General features: G+C 37.1%; 1 protein-coding gene across 1 annotated transcript in view; it reads left to right on the top strand.

Moving 5' to 3' along the window:
• LOC150097890 (sodium/potassium-transporting ATPase subunit alpha-like) overlaps positions 1-18,684 on the top strand; it is a 397,473-nt gene that overhangs the window by 359,044 nt on the left and 19,745 nt on the right. Inside the window, exons 19-21 of the mRNA XM_090406625.1 lie at positions 765-771; positions 12,762-12,936; positions 17,453-17,583. Coding sequence (XP_090262751.1) covers positions 765-771; positions 12,762-12,936; positions 17,453-17,583 — 313 coding nt within the window. The remainder of the gene's footprint in view (positions 1-764; positions 772-12,761; positions 12,937-17,452; positions 17,584-18,684) is intronic.

The raw sequence follows: 18,684 nt of genomic DNA, 5'->3' as shown, positions 1-18,684 counted from the left end.
TTGTTTACACAAAAGTGCTCCTTTTTGTCCTTCTTTCTTTCTGCTGGCTCATTCCTGATTTCCTGCCAAATTTCTTCTTTGTCCGAGTCATCAATTATTCTATGCCCTTTATGACCCTTAACATGGCAGCAACGTGCAACTCTTTCCTAATAAGATGTCCTGATAATCAACACAATAATTCTCATGGTGGCAGGCCCAAGTAAAAGAAGAGTTCAAAAACTAGCACTTGCGATACTCCTCTTTTGATTACTGACAATGGACCTCACAGCACGGTGGACCCAGGTAGAGGATTCAGAAACCTAAGACCAACGATGCTTCTCTTTCAATCACTGACAACAAACCTCACTTGGCGGTGGATCCTGGTAAGAGAAGAATGAGAACTCTAAGACAAAATTCTCCTTCTCGATGTTTTACCTTATAAAGGCTCAGACTTCCGTTGTACACCTGCGTACATCTTTCAAAACTTCCATATATATGGTCATGTATTAAATTTGACCATGATGACATCATACTTCGTGCATCTTTTGAAATTGCCATATATGGACATAAGTTAACAGCATTACATAATGATGTTACACAGGCTCGTGGTTAAGTCATTATAAATACAAAATTTTACATTTCTTTAAATTCAATCTCCTTAGAAAAACATGTAAAAGTGAACATGATAAGTTACATATAATGAGAGATTTTACACTAGCGTCTTGTACACCAAGTTTTTTGGTGGCTGCCAAAGCTATAGTTGAAATGTGGCTCTGCCAGGAAAGATAAGAGGTGCAGGTCAGTCCAAGAAGAGAAATCTGATCATATTTGGATATCTCAGTATTATTGAAGGTAAGGAATGTGAGCTCTTTCTTGTGAAAGATCAGACAGAACTAAGTTTTGGAGACATTGAAGTTTATAAGGTTTTCCATGCTCCACTGGGATATAGTTAGGAGATATGAGTTAAGATCCCTGGTCATGGTAGATCTTGAGGATTCTAATACTTGAGCACTACAATGTTTATCGAATGAAAAGGAGGAATAGGGTGTACTGTCATTGGCAAAGTTATGAATAGGGTTGGAAGTCTGTGAGAGCAGGTCATTTATATACAAGAGGAAGAGAGTGAGTGAAAGAACCTGGGGTACTGCTGCATTGATTGGGAAATCTCAGGAAAGTAAACTGTTCATCATGAACGGTTTACTCTCCTGAGGTGAGGAAGGCAGACCATTGGATGGCAGTTTGTTAAGTAGGCCCCTGTGTAAAACCCGTTCAAATGCCTTTGAAATGTTGAGGGCATTACGCGAGCTTCTCGAAAGTTCTCCATGACCTGACTCCAGAGGTGGGTAGCGAAATCAAGGAAGATCAGCTGTAAATCGCAAGTGGCAGAATCCATACTGCTGGTCACTGATTAGTTGGTATGTCTCTAATTCAAGAGTTGGTTGTTGATGACCTTCTCCATTATTTTATTATTATTATTATTATTATTATTCAGGCCTCCATGGAGTCAAAAGACTCATCGTGGGAGGTCCATTCTAAGAAACACAAGTCTATCCAGACTCTTCGAGGGAGGTCTCTCCTAGGAAACACAAAGTCTATCTACCACTCCTTAAATGCATTGACCATTCTCGCTCTAACCACTCCATCAGGCAATACATTCCTTGGTTCAACTACTCCTCACCCTCCTGCAAACAGTTTCCTTTCGTAACTTCCAGGGATGGTCCCTTGTCGTGACTCCTTCCCGCTGTTCAACCAAGCGAAAGAACTCTCCAGTGTCAACCCTGTAACCACCTCTCAACAGTTTAAAAGTCTCAATCATTTCACCCCTCCTTCTTCTATCCACTAAACTCTGTAGTCCACAATCCCTCAGCCGATTCTCATAACTAACATTGTACAGCCCCGACACCATCTTTGTACCCCTTCCACAGTTAATTTATCCCCTTCAAATCCTGGAGACTAAATCTGAGAACAATAGTCCAAGTGTGGTCTGATCAGAGTCTTATACAACGGAATGATAACTGTTTTATCTCTGCAGGTCAGCGTCCTTCTCATAATCGCAGCAATCCTCTGTGTTACCTTCACCACCTTTGCAATATGTCCTCTAAACTTCAGATTTCTATCAAGCATCAACCCCAGATCTCTTGTCTCCCCTATTTCCTCCAGTATAACTCCTCCCATAGAGTATGCAGCATCCCATTGATGTTTCCCAAACCTCAAGACCTTACATTTTACTGTATTAAACCAATGTCCCCATTCATTTTCCCATCTATCTAGCTTATTTAAATCCTCTTGTAGGGCTACCACATCTGCACCATTACTAATAATCCTTCCCAGCTTCACATCATCCGCAAACAACTGAATATCCCCTTGCAATCCACTGACAATGTCTTTGATATAAAAGTTAAACAATATAGGTCCTAGTACTGAGCCCTGTGGGACCCCACTTGTAACCCTCTGCCTCCTTGAAACTGCTCCACCATACACAACTCTCTGATACCTATCAGACAGCCAATCCTGAATCCAGTTGACCAATCTGACATCCAGACCCATGTGCTGCAATTTAAATATCAGCTTATCATGTGGCACCCTGTCAAATGCCTTCGCTAAATCTAAGAAAATTGCAGTATATGCCTTTCCCTCATCTAATGTTCTTGTAACTTTATCATAAAAGGCTAGCATATTGCTAAAACAAGAGCACTCCTTCACAAATCCATGCTCACTCTCACTGATAACATTACCCTCATCTGCCCAATGTTATATATGGTCCTTCACTACTTTCTCCAAGATCTTACTAATTACTGATGACACACAAACTGCCCTATAATTAGACACTTCCAGTCTGCTAACGCCCTTATGCAATGGCACTATCTTACCTTCCTTCCATTCCATGGGCACCTTTCCCGCAGACCGAATTTCATTGAAAAGCCAAGTCAAGGGCACTGTCAGTTCCTTAGAACATTCTCTCAAAACTCATGGTGAAATATCATCCAGTCCCACAGCTTTACTAACATCAAGAGTACTCAGTATGTGGAACAGACTCTCCTCCTGCACTTCTAAACCTCGAACCTGCTCTATCCCTATTGTATTCAAATTGACTCCTCCATGATGAAATACTCCAATAAAGTGTTCATTGAGCAATTCCGCTATGTCCTCTGTACCAGTCACTCTATTCCCATTTTTATCCCACAATATCATTCTTCCACAGTCATTTCTTCTCCTACTGGCCCACATAGCTAAAAAATTCCCTAGTATTTTCCTTGGATCTAAAGGCCAATCTTTTCTCATATTCCAGTTTCACCTTCCTTACCATACTAGTCACTCTTCTAGCCTGTGTTTTATATTCTTCATGCATGTTCTCTTCACCTGTCTCCTTATATCTCTTCCATAGCCTCTTTTTTGCATGTAGTGTAGCTCCTGTTTAATTACTGTTTGTCATCCACTTTGCTCCAAATTGTGTCCTCTTCTTCACTCGTAGAATACAGCTTACCATTACTGCTAACAAATATCCTTTCACAATTTCCCAAGCACTAATGATATCTCATCCTTCCAATTCCTCCCTCCATGAAACTTCCCGAAGTTGACATCTAAGACTATTATAATCACTTGATTTATAATTCCACATAAGTTCCCGTTTCTTTGATACTCCTGCATGTCTATTCATTTTCAAAAAGTCAAAACCGTATGGTCACGCTCTTCAACTGATGGGAGAGATGTCATCTTAGTTATTATCAACTCTTCTGATGCTATAACCAAATCCAAAACTCTTGAACCTCTTGTTTCCTCTGTTACATGTTGCCTAAGGCATTTGTCCCTCAAGAATTCTGGAAATTCCATTCCCCTATTGCTACATGCATCTTCCTCTCCCCAGTTTATACTACTGTAGTTAAAATTTCCAATAACAATCATTCTTCTTGCACTTGCCATGCTCAACTGTCTGAACATCTCCTGGTCCCCACCTCTGTGCTCCTTCATCTGTCGCAACACCCCACTAAATATCCTGTCTTGCCCACTTCCACCTCACACCATATGCTTTCAAAACCATTATTGTCACAGTCTTCCAAAGCCTCCACTCTTAGAGGACATTGGTCGTCACTTATCATAAGCAGTACTCCACCACCACGCTTTCCCTTCCTATCCTTCCGAAAAATGCTGTACCCAGCAACTTCTATTCCTGTTATTATATCCTCTTCTGTCAACCACGTCTCTGTGATCCCAATAATCTTTGGCCAGGCTGATGCTATCAGCGCCACCAATTCCTCTGCCTTATTCTGGATACTCCTGGCATTAGTATAAGCATATAAATGCCGTTGTTTCCATACCCAGCATTATCCCCTCTAGACCCCACTGGGCTCAGCATTACCTGATGTCATCCCCCTTTTGCCATGTACCCATTCCCACAAGAGACTACCATCCACTCTGGGACAGGACACACTGACTCGTTCAGAACAGCAATCTCTCTCTAGATGCCTACGTCCTTCCTCATTCAAATGTAGGTGGTCTCTTGCATACAATTTCTCTCTGCTCTCAAATGCACTCAAAACATCCACATATTTGAATCCTCTCTTCTGACACATTCTCGCTATAATGGCATTCAACATCACCGCTTTTCTGCTCAGCTCGACATTATCATACCTAAGCAACACACACACACACAATCTTTCCTCTGTGTGTCTTCTTTCGTACAGCCTCAAGCAAGAATCTCATATCTCTCGCTGCCCTGTTTACATCACCAATCAAGGTCATTTGTTCCCACCATCATAATGATCTCATCCACCCTTTCACCTCTCTTAATTGCCATAGCCACACTTTCTGTCGTTCCTCCTGGCAAACGCTCCTCACGCACCCTATCTTGAACACCACGGATTATTGAGTCCCCATACATTATACCTTTTATTACCATATTCCTCGATTGCTCACATGCATCTCTCACTCTCTCTCTTTCTCTTGTAACAGTTTCTCTCTGTACTCCCATACTTACCTGCTTTCCTGACATCACTCTATCTCTAGTCCCTTGTATTCCTCTCATTCCTTCTCTCCTCCTGTTTCCATTCTTTCCTCTTCTATCATTCCTATATCTGGCACTCATTCCCTCTCTTCCACTTATCCTATTCTCACCTCTTCTATCATTCATACCTCTCTCTCATTCCCTCTGTTCTACTGTTCCCATTCTCTCATCTTCTATCACTCCCATAACTCTCTCATTCCCTCTCTTATACTGTTCCTATTCTCTCTTCTTCTGCCATTCCCATATCTCTCTCCTCTACTCTTGTTCCTATTCTCTCATTCCCATAACTCTCTCTCAGTAGTTCATTAGTTGACTTTTATCACTTTCTTTGGGATGGCTGGATGACCTGTTTCCTTGTTGTAGGATAGATGCCAATTGAATAGGATATATTGAAGAATTGAATACAGTGCCCTATGGTTTAGATAATCTGGAAAATAATCAGATCTAGATACCAATTATGAAACTTTTCAAACCATTTCAGGCTCCTCAGTAGGATAGTGTGGTCTCTCATCAGGCAATAAAAATATACCACATAAGGACTTTCAAAAACATCAATGCCACTGCAGAATTCAAAGCCACAAGCATGGTTGTAGAGCAGGTACATTATCCACTTAGACTGGTTGATTATACTGGCCCACAAAGCCAATATAATCATCCAGTAGGCTATTACTAAGACACTTACTTTCATTGATAAAAATAGTGCTATTGCATGATTTAATCTCTTGTATTTTTTTATCCTCACTAGATGTTAAGCTAGCAGCTTTTGTATGGAGAACACATCTACGAAAGGTTAAACAACCTTCAGTTTACTAGTAGCATGGATGGGCAATAAGGAATTTGTTCACATTTGACTTGAATAGCTGTGGATTGTATTCCTTGAGAAACTTGGTAAGAGACTGTTCCAGTGTGTAGCAGTGGGAGGATTGAACAAAGAGATGCAGAAATTTGTTCTGTGGGTTTGGAGTTGAAATGTGAGAATGTGTTTATCGGCCACTACATATGTTTGGATGGATTTGATTGAGAATGGGGAAATTATTGATTTCAATTCTGATGAACACTAGCCTTAGAAATTTTATAGAAGATGCAGGCTGCAAAACTGAAAATATTAAAATGTCTTTGTGTGAAGATCAGTGGAGTGTATTAGTGAGAGAGGAGTCATCAATCAGTCTAACTGCCCTTTTCTGTATAGAATCCCATATTTCTAGGGAGCTCTTAGGGACACCATCCCAGATGTGAAGCAGTATTCATTGATCAGGGAGGATTTGTGATTTGTATAGAGTTAGGAGCTGTTGGGAGTTAAAGTAATGCCACAAGTGAAAGAGTGAACCTAACTTTTTGAATACAGAGGAGACAAGATTTGTGATATGTTTGTGCCAAGTTAATTCCTGTTGTGTTGTTAGCCGCCTACTGCTTTTGTGACTTGATTTTCTGCTTCTGACATCAGACCTTGATATAGGTCTTGAAATCTAAGCAGTAACTTTAGATTTATAAAAGTTATTTTATTTTTAAAATGATATTTTTTCTATTAAATCTCAATATACGAGCTTGTTATTTATTCCTGGTGTATATTAGTATGATAAGTGTAATTTTTATTTAATTATGTAATTTTTAAAGACATTAAAGATTGCTATATTTAAATTAATATTTAAATTATAGCAAATGCAATTGGAAAGGGAATTGAAGTGACTGTTTGATAAATATCAAAAGGTTATGTATACAGAAGAGATCATGATTATTTTTAATTATAACCAAAAGCAGCTAAAGTTGATTGGTTTGTGACTTGTTGATTTGTTTAGATGTTGTGATTTATGGCTGAATCGATGAAGGCTGTGAAGCCAAATGTACTATGTATGTAAATTGCATATGTTCTCCTTCTGAAACACAAGTTTCCAGGAAGGAAAACTGTGCCATCTCCATATGAAATCAGCAAACTCACCATCCTGTGATGAAAAAAAAATTATATAAAGATTCTTTACTATAAAGAAACAGGAATAAGAATTTGTTGAGTTGCAAAGGCATATTGAAGATTACTTCTGTTATTATATTTCAGTGATTTTTTCCTGTGTGGGAAAGAAGTGCACACTAACATTATAGACACCCAGCTAAACTCTACCATGCGCACAATTAGTGGGACAGTGAGAAGTACCCCTCTCTCCTGCCTACCTGTCCTATCTAACATTGCTCCACCAAACATATGGAGAAGACAAGCCTTGATTACAGAATTTAATAAAGCAATGAGCAACCCACTCCTGCCCCTGCACCAGTCTCTCATAAATCCACCTAGTCTTTGCCTAAAATATAGAAAGCCTTCCTGGCCCATGGACGAACTCTCTTCAGCTGCCCTGCCATCAACACCTGACATGTGGAGAGAATACTGGTCCAACAATCTTCCAACAAATGGCTTCCTGGTGGAAGATCCCTGAGCTCTGCAGCCTGGTTTTGCTCTTCCTAGGAAGATTTGGAACAGCAGGATTAGAACTCACCAGGGCAGATATGGCTACCTACTACATAAATGGAGGCTGTTAGACCACCCTTATTGTGATTGTTCTCCCTTGGCTCAGACGATTACTCATATCGTGAACAACTGCCCAAGGCACCAATTTCACGGTGGTGGCCTACAGTACATCCACAAGGCGATGGATGAGGCCTTGGATAGGCTTTCCAGACTGAACATTGACCTGTAGCTGTTCTGTATTCCTTTTGCCATAAAAATAAAACAGTCCAGAGTTAGCATGTGGTTATCAAGAATGATAAGATGAAATGGCCCTTCAATAGGATATTAAGAGATGAGTATGAGATGCCACTTGAACATTAGTAAGTGTAATTTTGCACTTTTAATTCAGAATTGCAAACTATACATTATTTTCAATGCTGTACTGCAAGAGTTACAGGAAACAAAGGCACTTGAGCATTAGAGTAAATAGAAGTTGAAGTGCAGAAAATATACAGGTATCCCTCAATTAACGTGGTTAATTAATCCCTCGATGTTACCGCGTATATCAAGATCATGTTAATCAAGTCTAATAATCAATGGTAAAAATTACAATTCGTCCATGATCAATTACTGTATTAATAATTCATTTTATGTGGTACTCTTTTAGGAAAGATAAAAAATGAATGCAAAGTAAACGTTTAATAAATACTTGTACTACATTATTTACTGCAATAAGAAGTTATCAAGAGTCATTTGAACAGTTTTAGTTTTTTTCTTATCGGCAGAAATTCTACGATAACAAGCAAAATGACTCTCCAGACCTCGGCAAACAATAAGACACAAAGAAAAAACACTGCAAATATAATACATGATGCTACAAATTAAGTGGATATTGAATCCAACATTATTTCATAGCCGAATATATAAAAACTAAACATTTTGGCAGATGCAAACATAAGCAACCTTATGGGCAACTCATAGTAAAGGTGGAGTAAGCTCCATATCACTTTCCTTAGTATTTTCTATAATGTAAAGCACATCTTCTAGAGGACATGTATGATAAATAAGCCTTTGGCTCTCTATTTCAGTAATACATGATGGTTTATTTATTTTCAGTTACAATCTAGAAATTATTGAACAAAGAATAAAAAAAATACAACTAAACCATACTATACTGACATTGGAGGTCACGGTATTTCTCAAATACAGTTTACTTACTATCAAATATCACAAACCTTTACATAACATGTGTTAAACCAAACTGACTACAAAAAACAGTATGGAATATCACTCATAACATATGAATGCACAACTACTAATGACCTCCAAACTATACACGTTTTTAAATAATGAAACCTGTGGTGCGATCATAATTAAAAGAAACACATGTATTAACCACAGTGAAAATTATTTAATTGTAAATATTTCATCCTAAGTATCTTAGCACATCATCAGTACAGTAGTTTTAAACAATAATAGGAATAACATACAGTTAGGGCGCATGATTACAGTAGAATCTCATTAAACATGCGTAACGTGTTACAGAAGTAAAAAAAAAAAAAAATTATTTAACACAATTTTGTATGACAATTTCCCATACTTTAGGAATAGTAAAAACGTTGTTGCAGTTTAAGTTTGGTCTGTGTAGTAGGGCTTCAGAACTTTCTTTGTATAAACCTTCATGTTTATATAAAGATCGATGTAAAAAAGTCTAAGAATGGAAAAGTCTAAACTTTTACATCGATCTTTATATAAACATGAATGTTTATACAAAGAAAGTTCTGAAGAGCCCTACTACACAGACCAAACTTAAACCGCAACGACGTTCTTACAATTCCTAAAGTATGGGAAATTGTCATACAAAATTGTGTTAAATATATATATATTTTTTTTTTTTTTTACTTCTGTAACACATTACGCACGTTTAATGAGATTCTATTGTAATCATGCCTGTATGTTATTCCTATTATTGTTTTAAACTACTGTACTGATGATGTCCTAAGATACTTAGGATGAAATATTTACAATTAAATAATTTTCACTGTGGTTAATACGTGTGTTTCTTTTAATTAAAACTATACGCTGAATTGTGTAAGAATATTTATATTAAATATTTTGCATGTATCTGTCAGATCAGCTGCGAGCTCTGCAGGGTTAAAGGCTCGTTAATTAAAACTCTTGCTGCGTATAATAAGGGATTGCCGCAATTAATTTCGGCGCGTTAATCAAATCCCGCGTTAAGCAAGGGATACCTGTATTTGGGGAGGGGAGAGAATATATATATATACAGGCAGCCCTCGGTTTATGCCGATTCACAATAATGGCAGTTGCCTATGCATGCGTTCTTACTGTAGTGTGGTTGACTGAGAAACGACGCTAGCAGGCACTCTAGTGTTTGAGGGTTTACCGAGCTACTACAACGGTATATGTATCAAACCTAGTTTTAATGTTGAATCTACCTAATTGTTATATTTAATTTTTTTTACATACATATGTATTTAAATTGATAAAGTACGTAATTACATACCATGTCTAATAATAGAAGTGCAGAAAAATTAGCAGAACTTGGTGTTAAGAAGGTGCGGAAATCAATCACACTTGAAAAGAAGATGGAGGTGATTTGAAGAATGGAAGATGGGCAGACACGTGCTAGTCTGTAGAAGTATGAACTTACCTCCATCAACTGTTACTACAGTTATGAAAAATGCAGATAGAATAAAACAGTCTGCGCAACAATCTACGGCAGCACAACATGCAAAACATCATTATGGGTGGATGACTTGAATCAGAAAAACATTCCTCTGATGCAGGCTATTATAACTGAGAAAGCAAAAACAATTTTTGAGGATCTTAAAAAGACAGATGGAGACAAAGAAACATTTTTAGGAAGTAAAGGTTGGTTCATGAGATTTAAGTCTCAAAGTAAGTGCCACAGTGTCAAATTATGTGGTGAGGCAGCAAATGTAGATGTTGCAGCAGTGGCTGCTTTTCCTAAAGAATTTCAAGACTGTAGAAAAGGAAGTTATCCTCCTGATCTCATTTAATGTTAATGAGACTGGGGCTCTACTGGAAAAAATTGCTATCATGCACCTTCATTTCCTGTGAAGAACATTCCGCTCCAGGATTTAAAGCTGCAAAAGATAGACTTACGCTTTTGTTGGGTGCAAATGTCTCTGGAACTTTGAAGCTTAAACTAATGTTGGTGTACCATTCACAGACACCACACGCCTTCAAGGGTCTAAAACCCATGCTGCCCGTCTATTGGAAATGGAAAAAGAAAGCTTGGGTTATACAAGATATTTTTATAGATTGGTACATAAATTATTTTTGTCCTACTGTGCTTCGTGTAAAGAAAATGATTTGCCAGCCAAGGCATTGCTTCTCTTGGATGATGCCTCTGGACATCCTCCAAACCTTGCTGAAGTAAGAACACCATTGGATGTCAAGGTTGTTTACATGCCCCAAACATCGCTTTTGCAACCGATGGATCAGGAGATTATATCAATCTTCAAAGCCTATTACCTCCATATAACATTTATAGAAATAGTAAGAGTCTTGGACACTTCAGGAAAAGACTATTAAAGACTATTTGCGGTCATTCGATATTTTGAAGGGCATTAACAACATCGAAGCAGCTTGGAACGACGTGTCGGCAAAGTGTTTAAAAAGAGCATGGCGAAAACTTCTTCCAGCATTTATGCACGACTTCGAGAAATTAGAGCAAGAGGAGAATGTTATTGAAGATGTTACCAATCTTGCGGAGGAGGTGGGATTGTACGATATTACAGCTGAACATGTGACAGAAGTCTTAGAGAGCCATGATAAACTGCTTTCCAATGAAGACTTAAAAGAATTAGCCGAACAATTAAGTCAATGATCTAAAGGAGGAGAAAGAAAACGAAGAAGGTCCTCTGAGAGATATGAAAACAGGCGATTTACAGTGTATCCTTGCAAGCATAGAGACATTGACTGATTGATGAACTCTGCGAAATGAACCACAATTGGGAACGGAGTGCGAATGTAAAAAGGAGTGTAATCGCATCTATTCGACCTTACACTGAACTCCTTAAAGAAAGTAAAAGAAAATCTAGGCAGTTAACACTGGATACTTTTTTTTTAAAAAATGCAGGTGATCCAAAACCAGGAACTTCAACGCAGAAATATGTAATATCTTTTCGAAGTTTCATATTTTTTGTATATAATTTTGTTTTGTTTTCGTTATTAATAATTTTATTTTAACAAATATAGATGTATGTATTATCAAAGCTTTAAATATAATAATGTTACACATACTTTGTGTGCATATTTTTTGACTGCGCGGAACACAACTTTATACCTCCCATTAAAATTGGGTTCGTTTTACGCCGATTCAGTTTATGCCCGTTTTTTCAGGAACAGAACTGAGGCATAAGCCGAGGGCTGCCTGTATATTATTTTTGAACTTAGATTCTAACATCATCTAGGATGCAAGCAGCTTTTATAAGCTCATCTGAAAGTGAGTTAGCTAGTCTCATATGGAGATGGCAGGGTTCTTCATGTCACCAAAAAAAAAAAAAAAAAAACAGAATGAAGAACACAATCTGACTGACATAATATGCCTTAGTTGCTTCAACCATAATTCAAATCAAGCCTTAAACAAAGGCTTGGTTTGTTTTATTTACTCTTATTGAATGTGGAAATAAACAACGAAGTGATTAGATGGTTTAGATGTTGGATTAAACCTTGAATCAGGTGCATGCAGACTGCATTATGCAGATTTAATTGTCTGGATTTCCAATGAATAGTGGGAGAAGTGAAAAAATTCTGAAAAAAAAATAGGTTAAATTTAAGGTGCCAGCTAAAGTTACATAATTCATGACACTATGGAATTTAAATTTCGGAATTAAGGTGTGGAATTCAATTTCAGGCATGTGAGTTGTTGAGAGAACCCTACCAGATAAATAATGGGGAGATTTTTCAAAAAATGGAAGTGGGAGTGAGAAGCACAAAAGGCATCTTAGAAGTCATATGACACATTATTGAGGAAAGAAAGGAGGAGGAGTATATTATGTGAAGAATGGTGCTCAAGTGGAATAATTGCTGTAATGAATATGCATATAAAGAATGAATTTATGAATGATATTCTATGACAGATATAACAGCAATTATAGTGGAGTTAGTTGACTCGATAAAGAGGTTGTGATAATAATGATAAAGTTGGTCTTCTTTTGTGTTTGTTTATTTTGTAGGCTTACTTGGGAACCACAAATCTGTTTTTTTTTTTTTTCAAGTTTTTTAATAATTTTTAAATTCTTATTTCATGAATATACATAAATAAACTATTGATATATATATTTTCTGTTTAAGGTTGATTTCAATTGCATATGGTCAGATTGGTATGATTCAAGGAGCAGCAGGTTTTTTTACTTATTTTGTCATCATGGGAGAAAATGGATTTCTTCCTAATCGCTTGATGGGTCTGCGCAAGGAATGGGATTCCAAAGCTGTAAATGACCTTACTGATTCCTACAATCAGGAATGGGTAAGTGGCAGAGTTAAGTATAATATTATAAAGAAACTGAGGTTAATTGGTATATTTCTTAAATTTACACATTTTTCGAGCATTATTGTCAACAAAAGTGCACTAACTGTTTTATTATTTCATTTGTTAATCATAAAAAAGGTGCATGTTTATATTCATGATTTGTACTGCTTAATTATGTTTTATGACTCTAGAATAAATTAAACCTTTTAATAAGCCCACACCAACTACTTATACACATCTTTGTTCCTGATTTCAACTTTCTAATGAGGAAATATGAGTGCCTCTGTAGTGCAATTGGAATAACAATGGTACGTTGTGTCCTTTGATTGGAAAAGGCCTGAGTTCGATTCTCGTCATGACAAGAGGAATCTATATGGAAACTCGGGTTTTTCATCCAGCATACAGACAAATTGGCCTTGAGAACACACACAATTTACAGACAAAAAAAAAAAAACTAATATGGTGATGGGCAGTAGATGCCATTGGTGTATATGATGATGGTAGTGGCGGTTCAGTATGGTTGGTAAGGCAGAGAGTTGTAAAAGTAGGTGTCCTCCCTCAGTGAGTCTTTGGGCTCCTTGGAGGTGTCACATAATAATAATAATAAACTCTAGAGATGCAAGAGATGAGTGACTAAGGCAGCATCAGGATTATAGGCTGTTGATATTGGGACAGGCTGAGGAAAAGTAAACTGCAGAACTTGGTGGATAAGTAGAGAAGATGTAATATGGTAGAGATCTTGAAGTGGGCGAGGTGACTTACCAGATAAATAGAGATAAATGTACATAGAATGCAGGAAGGGGAAAGAGGGATGAACAAGATGCTCCCTGATTTTATTAAGAGTATAGTAAACAAAGAAGTAGTGAGTTGATTTTTTGTGTGCAAATTGGTGGTGAGAGAAATGCATTGTAGAATGTGGTGTGAATGAGTTGAAAATACAAAATCATAAATATGTTGCTAATTGATTGAGACTTATTGCGATGAGTCTGTTGACTCTGAAAAGATTTGTTAATAATAACAACAATTGTATTTCCAAAATTTATTTTATATTTTTGAGTTGTTAAGTTCAGTGTGAGGCAATAATAAAAGATAAGTGTTTGAACTAAGAGAGGACTTTTCTATATATGTACATCTTTACTAATAACAGTTTTAAGTTTGTGCGATTAAGTTTCACCTTTTTTTTTTTTATGATTGACGTTTTTGTTGTTGAAAATTTTTTCTCTCTGTGCTTGTATCTATAATGGCAACCACCAGATTTGACATCTTGTTGTCCATCACTATTTAATGATGTGTTACATGTGTTACAGGGAGCATAGAGATTAAAGAATAGGAGATATTTAGGCAGATGAGCTTGGCGAGTGTAAAAAGAATGATTGTTATGGGAGATTTTAACTACAGCAGTATAAATTGGGAAGAGGAAACTACATATAGTAAGAGAGTAAGAGTAGTAAGAGAATGGAATTTCTGGAATATTCTTGAGGAACAAATGTCTTAGACATTTAGATCTTATATTTCTGTCTTCTAAAGTACTTCTTACAGTATCAATCCACCTCCACCTAGATCTTGGCCTTCCTCTGGATCTTTTTTCCAGCCATCCTGGCAAAGAGTACTTGTTTTGCTGTCATTTTCTTCTCCCATTCTAAGTGATTACCTGAAATTAGTTCTGATAATACATTCCTGAATGCTTACAATGTCAAGTTCTTTCTATAATATCCTTGTTTTTAATGTGATGCATGGAAGCTGGCACAGATCAATCATTGTTCAGCAGGTGTGCATGATAGTTTGCAAAAAAACTTAGTCTAGTGTGTTGAAAGATCTAATAAGTGACTTCCAAATGTTGGAAGCATGGAGCTCTTGTCCCATTCAAATTGTGGTGAGTATGGGAGAAATGGAATGCCAGGCCTGAGCTGTCTTCTCTGTTGTTATTGACATCTCCAATATGCTCCTTTTGCCTTATTTCTAAACTTCTAGATGTTTGTCCTATGTAAGGCCATATGAACATGGAATATTGTGAACTCCAGGATGTTTGTTGAAAGGATTGTGGTCCTTAGGCAAGCGTAATAGAGTTTGTACAATCACAATGACTTTGAAGGCCACTCTTATGTCATGAGATTTCAGGAGATTGGCAATTTTTAGAGAAAGTCTGCCAATATAAGGGATGGAAGCTCAGGCTCTGTAATGAATGTCATGGATCTGTTAAGAGGGAGTAGAAAATAGTATTCTTTGTACCAATTTTTTAGAATATCCATTGGCGACCAATAGTTGAAGAAGAGAATGTAATTCTTCTTTTAGTGTTCCTTCATTTCTTATAATAGAGATTGCCCTCTTTTTCAGCATATTTGCAATACCTAATTTTTATGATATATGGGCAACAAAGTGAAATGTAGATAATGACCTGTATGAATGTAAGAGAGAGAGAGATTTTTTTTTTTTTATGTTGGGTCCATATACGAGAGGTTGGCTGGTTAACCTATAGTACTTTAGTACTGTATATGGGTAGTGGGATGGGAAAGGAGAAACTTGTTAACATTTGATTTGAAAGCCTGTATATTGTATTCCTTGGGAAATACCTCAGGGGAAAGACTGTTCCACAGTACAGCAGTAGCAGGGATGAAGGAGGAGGAAAAGAAACTTGTTCTGTGGGTTTCAAGGTGTACTGTGAAGGGATGTTGGGAGGTGGCTGTACCTATTCCAATGGGTTGGAACACGTACAGCCATCTGATGTTGTTTCAGATGAGCATTTTCCATGAAAATATTTGTAGAATATACAAATTGCAGAGACTAAACGTCTATGTGAAAGTGGGGGGGAGTGAGTCGGTAAGAGATGAGATGGATCATTTATCAGTCTAATTGCTCTCCTCTGTATTGAGTCAAGCATTTTGAGGGAGCTTTTGGGAGCCCCACTCCAAATGTGAGAACAGTATTCGATAGCTAGGTGGATTTGCGATTTGCATAAGGTTAACAGCTGTTTTGAAGTGAAGCAATGTCTTGAGCGAAAGAGAAAGCCTAGTTTTTTGGAAGCTGAGGATGCAATGGTTGTGATGTGTTTATGCCAGGAGAGGCCTGATGTAATGGTTATTCTGCAAAGAGAAATTTCATCTTGTCTGGGAATTTTGAGTGTTATCAAAAATAATACTGGGAGAAAATGGTTCTTTTTTGTGGGAAATAAGACAGAACTGGGTTTTACTAGCGTTGAAGTTGACGAGGTTATCTGAGCCCCATCATAGGATGTTTTGGAGGTCTGCGGAAATTGTGGTTGATGTTCTGTGGGTTGAAGTGAGTTGTGTAGGGTAACGTTTTTCAAATGAAAGGGAGGAGTGCAATGTACTGTCATCTGCAAAACTGTGTATTGGGTTGGGGGTCAACTGAGGTAGGTCAATGATGTATAGAAGGAAGAGGGTCGGTGAGAGAACTGAACCTTGAGGGACCCCAGCATTAATTAGATAGTGGGAGGATAGGGAGCCATCTGCCATTACACACAGTGTGCATCCAGACAGGAAGCTAGTAATCCATCTGCAGAAGTCCTGAGATAGTCCAAATGATGGAAGTTTGCTTAGTAAGCCTTTGTGCCAAAGGCTTTAGAGATATCGAGTGCAACTACTTGGGATTCGCCAAATTTTTCCATGGTATATGTCCAGAGATGGGTGATATATGAGAGCAGGTCATCTGTTGATTGGCATCGGTGGAATCCGTACTGGTGGTCGCTTAATCTGGGTACCTTCAAAGTAGAGTAGTAGTTGAGAATTGATGGTTTTCTCCATCACTTTAGATAGGATTGAGGTGAGTGAGATAGGGCGGTAGTTAGATGGCAGCGATTTGTCTCCCTTTTTCATAATGGGTTGAATATAGGCCAATTTCCAGGCTTTGGGATATGCCCCCTTCTGCTTTTTTTGGAAATTAAAACATATAGGAAAGGTAATTTTCTTTCATTTTCAAGTTCTAAAGTGAACTTCATTTTCACTTCCCCCCCTTTGGGATTTGCCCTGTTGCAAGGAGAAGAGAGTGATATGATTGACATATAAATTATTAAGATGTTCTTACCAGATAATGTGGAAAATATTTTTCTTAGAATGGAAAGACAGGGACAGAATAAGAGGACATCCCTGAAAACTGTATAAGGAGGGTGTGAGGAAGTAGGATGAGGAATAGGTTCTTTGTATGGAGAGTAATTGTTGAGTGGAATGCATTGTCAGAAAAGTTCAATGAACTATATCTGAGTTTCAGGTATAGTTCATTGAGCTTTGTGTGTGTGTGTGTATGTATGTAAATGTGACTACCTCCTTCAGTGAGTCTTTTGATGCTGTGGAGGTCTGATGTTAATAATAAATAATAAATGAAATACTTTCACAGAGTTGTTAAAACTTGAAAATACAAAATGGAACTGAAGTGTTTATTTGCAGTTGAATAAAGGCAATATCTCTCTTGTTCACCATTCTAGTATAATTATTAAAAATTAATGTTGAAAATTTTAACATTTTGTAAAATATATTAAAAACGTTCATTATGATTTCAGACGTACCGAGACCGCAAAATATTAGAGTATACCTGTCACACTGCCTTCTTTGTTTCTATTGTGATAGTCCAGTGGGCAGATATCATCATTTGCAAAACACGTCGTAACTCTGTTGTACACCAGGGAATGAAGTAAGTTTGTATATATATATTTATTTATTTATTGCTTTCTAATTATATATTATTGTAGCCACAAAGATTGGTAGCCATTAGCAATCTTCATGGTCAGTTTCTAGCTATTTATAGTCATTTCATTAGCAGTGATACTTTATAATATTAATATTATATCACTATGAACTAAATACTGATTTTTTAATGGGAATACCACCCACCAAAAGCTCTTAGCTTATAGCACATTAGAATTATTATTATCATGGATAAGCTAAGAGTTAGATATTCTGGAAACCCTGCTCTAGAGTTAAGCATAGAATGTTTTGCAAAACATCCTTACCTACAGTGGGATTTGAACCTCTCTGACTAACCAAGCCAATATTATGGCATTACATATCGTGACTGTATGACTGAACAGAAATAAAATAAATTTACTTCTTATATTCTGACATAGTAACTATGCAGCCTTCAGGAAATAGAAATAAATGGCATTGTTTACAACTTGTGTTGTCTTTTTAAGGGTCCTGTTATATACACATTGAGCACATTTTAAGATGGCTATTTAATGTTTTTTTTTTTTTTTTTTCTGTTATAAAACTTTCTTATCTTGGCAACTTTGAACAACTGATTTATTAGATTTGTATTTTTTGTTTATTACTGTAGTAGCTGCCTTCCTCCATCAGATTTGTGTATTATATTAAAGTACGGTTTGCTAAACTACAATTAGCATTTATATGAATCCCACTCAAGAAAGGTTGTAAACCCATTTTCATAAGCACTATGTATGGGCTGAATGTCAGATAATCTGGAAACTCTTCTCTAGCATTCGTACATGGAACTTTTTCAAGCCACACTGAGTAATGAACTTCATATCACCTAAAAACATTAATAAACATCTATGCTTGCAGGAGGAATTTTCCATGACTAGGTAGCATAAGTGCTATATGCATTTTAAACACACCAGATTACATGTGGTTTAAAAAGTATATAGTACTTCTGCTGTCCGGTCATGGAATCTAATCCTCCTACAAGCATGCTGTGTAGGAAAGAATATGGATGGGGCATTTTTTGAAAATTGGTCGTTGCATATAACTTTGGGATCATGATAGCTTTCAACCAATT

This window comes from Typopeltis vanoorti, chromosome 16, assembly GCF_054136105.1.
Source record: "Typopeltis vanoorti isolate ZY-2024b chromosome 16, IOZ_Tvanoo_1.0, whole genome shotgun sequence".
Taxonomy (NCBI): Eukaryota; Metazoa; Arthropoda; class Arachnida; order Uropygi; family Thelyphonidae; genus Typopeltis; species Typopeltis vanoorti.
The sequence above is the reverse complement of the archived record's forward strand: the minus strand, read 5'-3'. Positions and strand labels throughout refer to the sequence as shown.